Below are 7,668 nucleotides of genomic sequence, written 5' to 3' on the forward strand. Positions count from 1 at the left end.
CAAAGTACTTTTACAGTTTTACCACCAATCTATCCATCAAATGCATTGGAAGAAATCATCCTTTTAATTAATGTAGTCATAAACTAAACCCAAGCCAATAGAACCATAAGTTTTTTTTTCACTTTTTATCTCAAGAATTGTGTGAATGTGTTTTCAATTTGGACAAAATTGTATATTTGAATATCTGTTAGTACCATTACCAACAGACGTTATCACGTTCGTCACATATTAAACCTAGATGATAAAGTTAAGTAAAAATAATTTTCCTAATCTTCGCTTTAACACTATCGTTTTAGATTTATGGAAGGGCCTTCAATAGTTGTCGAAGTAACAGTAGCGAGATTTCTGGATGGTCGGTCAACATTTATGGAGAGGAACTTTTCATTTCCCAAGATCACAAGATATTGCTGAGATTATGTAACGTGGTCAATCCTCATATAGGAACACACGTCAAGATAAAAGTGACCAAAATTATTCCCTTAAATTGAAACGAAAGTCTGTCACATTACATTCAACTTAGTATCCTAACACACTACATCCCAAAGCCTACTTTTATTTGTCGAACCAAAGTCTACTTCAATTATCATACTATTAGGGGTGGAAGTAGGCTAGGAGGCCCATCAGAGACCCGTTACCTGACCTGTTTATTAAAAAAGTTAGGCTTAAATTTTTTTTAAAAATCTAATTTAGTAAAAAGGCTGAACTCAAACTAATAAAATCATGCTTAGGCTTTTTAGGCCTACGGTATACGAGTGAAAATAAGTCATGTCAAACCCAAATTTGCCCGATCCAAATCCGACCTGACCTTTTAGACATCCTAGCATGCCCGACACACCATACAAAACAAAAACAAAAAACTCAAGTAACCCTAACTTCAGTAAAGGTCATTAAGGCATCACCTCTAAAGTCCAAAGATATTAATGAGGGAGTTTAACACTTAACAAACATTAACTTTTGATAAAAAGACGAGTGGCACCCCTAGTAGTTAAGATAAACATTGAGGTCAAGAATGAAAAGGTACCACAAAGAGAGAGGAGTTTGAAAAGAGTGGCCGTTTGAAATTGAAGTTGGAACAAAGTTTCATAGAGAGCCTCCAATTGAATGCAACCCAACAAAACATCACACACACATTTACTTCACTCAAATTTAAAACTCTCTCTGTCTGTCTCTTATTACGCAGAGTTCTAGAGAGAGACAGCATTTTCTAGAGAGAGAAACCATGACGGGCCTTGTAATGGTGACCAAAGGCGGTGGATGCGGTGGCAAGAGAACCAGAGCTTCTCGCACCGCCGAAGAGGAACAAGACCGCCAGAACCAGCTCTCACTCGTCGCGCTTCTCCTCGCGGCGCTCAGGAAATCCATGGTGGCTTGCAGAGTCGACCGACCCGATGAAGCGATCTCCACAGTTCACCAAATGGAGATCGGATGGCCTACCGACGTTCAGCACATCACTCATGTCACCTTCGATCGCTTCAATGGCTTCCTGGGTCTTCCTGTTGAGTTTGAGGTTGAGATCCCGGGTCGGGTTCCCAGTGCTAGGTAATAATTTTTTCTTCATTTTTTGTTAAATGTTTTTTCTTTCGTTGAAATTTTGTTAGTTTTCAAATGGGTTTTGCTTAAAATTGAATTTTTTGCTTAAAAAATTTAGTTTTTTTGGTGGGAGTAGCTTTTTGTGTTGATGGGTATGTTTCTGAATTTCTGTGTGTGGAAGAGGATGAAAGAGAGGAAGTTGAAGACTTTTGCTTTTCATTATCCTTCAAGGTTCTTTCAGCTGCTAGGAGCAAAGCTGAAGGAAGATGCATGACTAAGTTGAATAGGTGTAGTGAAACCAGATTGAGGGGCTTAACATACATTGCAAAAAATTAGGTTTTTTGACTTGGGTTTTAATTTTTGGGTTTGTTATAGTCCAGAAAATGCAAACACTAGTTTGGTTCTATTATGTTGTTCCTTAAAATTGGGCTTGGCTTAGATATATAGGTGTAAAATGGGGGAATTCAGATTATTTGGGGTTTGGGGCACTTGTTGATTGTATGCTATGGTAGCCGCGAAATCGGATAAAGGCTCTTTCAGATAGGTAGACATTTGTGTTTGTATCCATATTTTTTCATTCAAGAATTCATTTTGACTTGAAGTGTCTGTGACTGTGTGACTATTATTGTTCTTCCAATCACACACTACAACAGAATCGCTTGGGCGAATTTCTTGAAGCATGTGCTCTTCTATCTTATTTACAGTTCCTCATTGGCAACTTGCTGCTATTACATTGTTCAGAAGTAAAAAAAAAAAAGAAAATTGTAATTTTTTATTTTACCCTAGTTTGTAACATCTTTCATACTTTTTGACTTGTTGTCATCTATTGTTGCAGTGTAAGTGTATTTGGCGTCTCTGCAGAATCTATGCAGTGTTCTTATGATTCAAAAGGGAACAGTGTCCCTACAATTCTCTTACTAATGCAGGAACGTTTATACTCCCAGGGAGGCTTAAAGGTAGAACTCAATGTATACTGCATTTTATTATTTTTTAACATTAAGGTTTTGCAAGCAGCCAGTTTCAGAGAAATTCATTTTTTCTTTTCAATGGTGTTTTTTCAGGCTGAAGGAATATTTCGCATAAACCCAGAAAATAGTCAAGAGGAGCATGTGAGGAACCAGTTGAATAGAGGCATTGTGCCAGATGACATTGATGTCCACTGCTTGGCGGGACTAATTAAAGCCTGGTTCCGAGAGCTTCCTCAAGGAGTGCTGGATGGACTTTCCCCTGAACAAGTTCTGCAGTGTAACACCGAAGAAGAATCTATCGAGCTTGTGAAGCAGCTGAAGCCAACCGAGACTGCCTTACTCAACTGGGCTATTGATCTCATGGCCGATGTTGTAGAAGATGAGGAATGTAACAAAATGAACGCAAGAAACATTGCAATGGTTTTTGCTCCAAACATGACTCAGGTATGCGACATACCCTTTTACATAAAATTCGCTTAATGTTCATGTCTTTATAGGTTATCTTAGACTATCCATTTCCTCTGTTTTGGGATTTTGTTAAAATCTGAATTATCTAATCATGGTTATCTTCACATAAGACATCTATAGTTTACATTACCAAAGAAGTTGCAACATTGCGCTTTTCATTTCTTGCCCTCATTAGACATATACACACTGGGAAGTCATCTATTGTATTTTGATTTTTGAATTCTTGTTTATGTGTTTGTCTCCTGGAACAGATGTCTGATCCTCTAACCGCCCTGATGCATGCGGTTCAAGTGATGAACTTACTCAAGACATTGATAATGAAGACACTTAGAGAACGTGAAGAAACAGCAACAGGTGGATATTCACCCATGTCCTTTCATTCATCAGATCGCCGGTCTGAGGCTGAATATGACAGTCAGCGAGAAATGGACACAAGCGGTGAGCTGAGAGGGGCCAAATCAGATTGTGGTTCCCACTACAGCCATAGCAGTGAAGAGGAAGTGGAGGCTGAATCTCTGAGTGAGATCGAAGAACGCTTCTTGAAGCAGTTGGATGAGAACACAAAAGGATTCTCAGAAGAACCTGCAGCTTCTTTGCAAGAGTATGTTAACCCCAGTAACTCTGGCTATAGCGTGGAACCTGCTGCATCAAATACTGATAGCAAAACAGGGAAACCTTGCTTGAGGACCGGTTTGGATTCAAGTATTGACTCAAGTAGGGCATGGACAGGCACCAAAGAAGTGGAGATGATGGATAAATTTACAGATTCGGTTCCACCAGTGCCGCTGGTTGCATCTAGTTAAGAACTGGTCTTCTTCTAGCAGTTTTATACATCTTGTTTCATATTTTGTCTCTAGAAGTAGGTTTGCTTATGTAAATTTATACATTGAGTAGGAACTATTTGCTCCTTGTGGATTGTGGGAAGGTTATGTTCAGTTCAGGGCTGAATTAGACCTGGTTCTGTATGTTCCGCCTGTACTGGACAACTCTAACCATGACAAAATGGGAATGGCTAAGGTCTAGCCAAATCTTCAATTTTCAAGTAGGTGAAAGTTCTAGGCATAGGTAGATCGATTTAGCTTGAGATATACCTTGTGTGTATGGTCAAAATTTGATGGATTTCAGATTTGATTACCGTGGTGTTTGTATAGTGAACACCACAATGGTAACGGGATAATATCCTAGTTGCCGTATCTCAGCATGTTAGATTGTTAGGCACAGAGGGGCTGTTTTGTCCTAGTAACTCACCATTGTGCAATTTTTTTTAAAAGTCAACGATTGAGATTTAAAGTCTTAGTTTAGTGATATCATTTACTCCTATAACCAAAGTCTTACTAGCTCCACCACATACCTTACTTCACCTTCAGCGCCATTGATTCCTACCCCCCCCCCCCCCTTCTCTTTGGTGTCTGCTAAGGTTTAGGGAACACTTTGCTACACATCTTCCTCCTTTGCCCTCTCTGTCATCAATTCCCCTTGCTGTCATTGACTCTACCATCTTTCTGATACCTGCATTTGTGAACAAGAGTCATATCGTGCTTTGTTTTTTGTTGTCTTGACTGCAACTTGTCGCTTGCAGACCATTTTGGAAGATGATTAGTTTTGCCTTCTCTTTCTCCTCTCGCATCTGACAACGGCATTTCGAGCAAGTTAAAGGATGAATTATGGAGAATTGTTGGAGTGAGGTAAGATGAGTTTGTGAGGGTGGATTAGAAGGAACTCATGAAGGGTGGTGTGATCGGATAGCGTGGAGGCGAGTCAATTGGATTACGTTAGCTGAAGACTGAAGTTAGTACATATAGGCTATGTTTGACATGTTTAGCTGATAAGCTAGCTGAAAGCTGAAAAGCAAGCTGATAAGCTAGCTGATAGCTGAAAGCTAAAAAGCTACATGATTGAAACAAAAGTGTTTGGTAAAATTAGCTGTTAACCAAGCTGAAATTATAAAATGACATAAAAGGACATACTTGTACAATTATTTTTATATTTAACATTACTTTATTTTCACATTAATACCTATATGATATTAATATTAAAATTATTATCACTTTAAATATTTTTATTAACTCAAGTTATTTGTTATTTATCATCTTAAAAGTATAATATTAATTTTTACTTATTTGATTATTATATTTTCATCAAATTAAATAGAATATACTAAGTAATTAGTTATTTGTTTTATTCCAAAGTAGTAATAAAATAGGTGGCGCGAACCGCATACGAGAATGTTAGGGAAAAATATGTTTAGTGTTTTTATAAATATATAAGGGTAATGGTGGAATTTTAATAAAATAATAAGGATAAAAATGAGAATATATTTAATAAGCTATAAGCTTTAAGCTATAAGCTACCTGAGATAGCTTATAGCTTTAAGCTCCTGAAATAAGCTCATTCATCAAACACTTTTATAGAGCTTTTAAGCTAGTCAAGTAAGCTTTAAGCTAGTCAAATAAGCTATAAGCTAGCTGAAATGACATGTCAAATATAGCCTATAGTTCATGAGATGGATTCGGTGGTTATGTCATCAACTCAATAACCAAGCTGACAAATATACGAGACCTTTTTACCTATATGAGATATTTGCTCAACTCATTTTTAACTATTGAAATTTTGGATATGGAGTATTACAAAATCTTTGGGTGAATGCCAAAATCTAAAATCTATAGAGAAAACTTTTGTGACTAAAGTTTTTACTGTGTAACATAAAAGTAAGCAGAAAATGTTGAACAAAGACTATTATTGATAATCCGTGCGTGAAATGTTTGACCATTCCATTATCCTAGCCAACTTGGTGAATTTATTATACCGTGCACTGAATTCGACAATAACACAAAGAACACATGTTATATTGCAATTACTCCGTCCCTAATTATAAGCTAACATTGAGACTTTTTTTGTGTCACTAAATATAAGCTAACCTTGCAAAAGTTAATATTTCTTTCCATATTCACCCTTGCATTTATTGGTAGTGGAGCACCACCATTAGTAGTACAATGATGAAAAAGTGTTATCATAAATAGAGGTAAACATAGAAAGTTGTACATTTTTTTTGAAAACCAATGCATCAATTAAGGCTTTCTTAATAAGTGTGATTTTTACAACTTTAGCTTATAATTAGGGACGGAGGGAGTATAAAATACTTAAATCTCTTATGAGAATGTTATAATGGAATAATGAACTCGGAACTGCTCACATTCCCAGTTATGCTGGATAGCTTCAGAAATTCATGAAGATTAGAGGATTTGTTATCAGCATCACCAAACTAAGTGCATGATCGAAAATCATTCTAAAATTGATTTTAAATTAAAATCGGTTTTGAAGATAACTTTTGTGATTAACTTTTGACTGTTTGGAAAAAAAATTGTTCCAAACATATGCCATCTACCTCTTATAAGTCGAGAAAATTAGGAGTAGTTTTTCTACCTACCCTTTATGAATCTTCCCAGGCATTTAAGGGTTGGTGGCTGGCACGTGATCATCTGTATTTGAGAAGGTGAATGGAAGCACACAATTTTGGACAAACATTAGCAATTATGGAAAAAATGCAGAGAAATAACATATCTTATCTACATTTCAATTAACGAAAATCACAAAATACAGCCAGAACAAAATAGTTAGCTGCATCAGATTTAAGCAACTAAGTAACATTGGAAGTTCCTATTATTATTGATTTATTCTAATTAAGCTAAGCTAACCCCAGAATATTAAACATTCGGCAAATATGCATCAGAACATGGAACTCCTAAGATGAAAGTTCGATCCTCAGTAACATTCTTATGAAGATCTTTGGTTTTGAGCACACATTCTGGTCGAAATTAGGTGACCATACTGAAAAAAAAAAAATCCCCACCAATACAATCAAGATGCCAAACAAGCCTCCCAGAAGAGCCTGTTCTTTTCCATCTCATCCAACACGTCATGGCCTGAATCGAAAGACACATAGGACTTGTGGTGTTCTTGCATCTCATCATCTTCACAATATGATCTTCCATAAACAACATCTTCCTCAATCTCATCACATGACTCATGATGTTCATGGAGTTGATCAACTTCAACAGCATTATAAACACCAGATCCATCAGATTCATCATAGCTGCAAGACAGAGCATCATCATCAACATTATCTACTGATCTGGCTAATTCAAAAGCATAATCACCCATCACAGGATCACAGTCAGCTTCAGAGTCCCCTGTAACCTCAAAATGAATGTAAGAAGAAAAATCCCCATGACCCTTATTCCAATCCATAAAAAAGATTGAAGCTCTTTGATGTCTTTGGATATGATCCTACAAGACTACAACCACTGCTAGCTTTTGTACATATATAAGAAGGTAATGGTGGGGCTCTATTGTTTGGCACTTTAAGTGACAGGGATGGCCAAATGGGTCTGAACTCTGATGGACCTTAAGTAAGGTTGTGACGGTGTTCTAGAAGCATGGCAATTCATGCATGCCTAAAAACAGTAGCCAACAGGGATTGACCCCACGCTCTTCTAGAAGAACGGTTAGAATGGTTGGACAATGATGTAATACATGAGTGGAGAATTCCATGCCTCAAAAGTTAGATCCATAACTTATAACCTAATTATAACTAAATTCAAGGTACATCATTGATAATTTTTAAAAGAGATATTTCATCTGTTTGTTTCTATATAAGTGTTACTATTTTGATCATTCTTTTATTCACATTTACTTGTCACTT

At 36.7% G+C, this 7,668-nt stretch overlaps 2 protein-coding genes across 2 annotated transcripts; one reads left to right on the forward strand and one right to left on the reverse strand.

The window, feature by feature from the left end:
* Positions 1-1,062: 1,062 nt before the first annotated feature.
* On the forward strand, positions 1,063-4,008 carry LOC130718786 (rho GTPase-activating protein 2-like). The gene is made up of 4 exons (XM_057569412.1): positions 1,063-1,539; positions 2,366-2,486; positions 2,592-2,942; positions 3,218-4,008. The coding sequence occupies exons 1-4, from the start codon at positions 1,220-1,222 to the stop codon at positions 3,767-3,769; spliced, it is 1,344 nt and encodes a 447-aa protein (XP_057425395.1). The 5' UTR covers positions 1,063-1,219; the 3' UTR covers positions 3,770-4,008.
* A 2,509-nt stretch (positions 4,009-6,517) lies between these two features.
* Positions 6,518-7,355, reverse strand: LOC130718787 (uncharacterized). The gene has a single exon (XM_057569413.1). The coding sequence runs from the start codon at positions 7,212-7,214 to the stop codon at positions 6,825-6,827; it is 390 nt and encodes a 129-aa protein (XP_057425396.1). The 5' UTR covers positions 7,215-7,355; the 3' UTR covers positions 6,518-6,824.
* Between the last annotated feature and the right edge of the window lie 313 nt (positions 7,356-7,668).

This window comes from Lotus japonicus, chromosome 5 (genome assembly GCF_012489685.1).
Source record: "Lotus japonicus ecotype B-129 chromosome 5, LjGifu_v1.2".
NCBI classification, from domain to species: domain Eukaryota; kingdom Viridiplantae; phylum Streptophyta; class Magnoliopsida; order Fabales; family Fabaceae; genus Lotus; species Lotus japonicus.

Coding starts and splice junctions, on each gene's coding strand:
- LOC130718786 (XM_057569412.1), top strand. CDS start 1,220: ATGACGGGCCTTGTAATGGTGACCAAAGGCGGTGGATGCGGTGGCAAG. Junction 1,540..2,365: donor GGTCGGGTTCCCAGTGCTAG/GTAATAATTTTT, acceptor CTATTGTTGCAG/TGTAAGTGTATTTGGCGTCT. Junction 2,487..2,591: donor ACTCCCAGGGAGGCTTAAAG/GTAGAACTCAAT, acceptor GTGTTTTTTCAG/GCTGAAGGAATATTTCGCAT.
- LOC130718787 (XM_057569413.1), bottom strand. CDS start 7,214: ATGGATTGGAATAAGGGTCATGGGGATTTTTCTTCTTACATTCATTTT.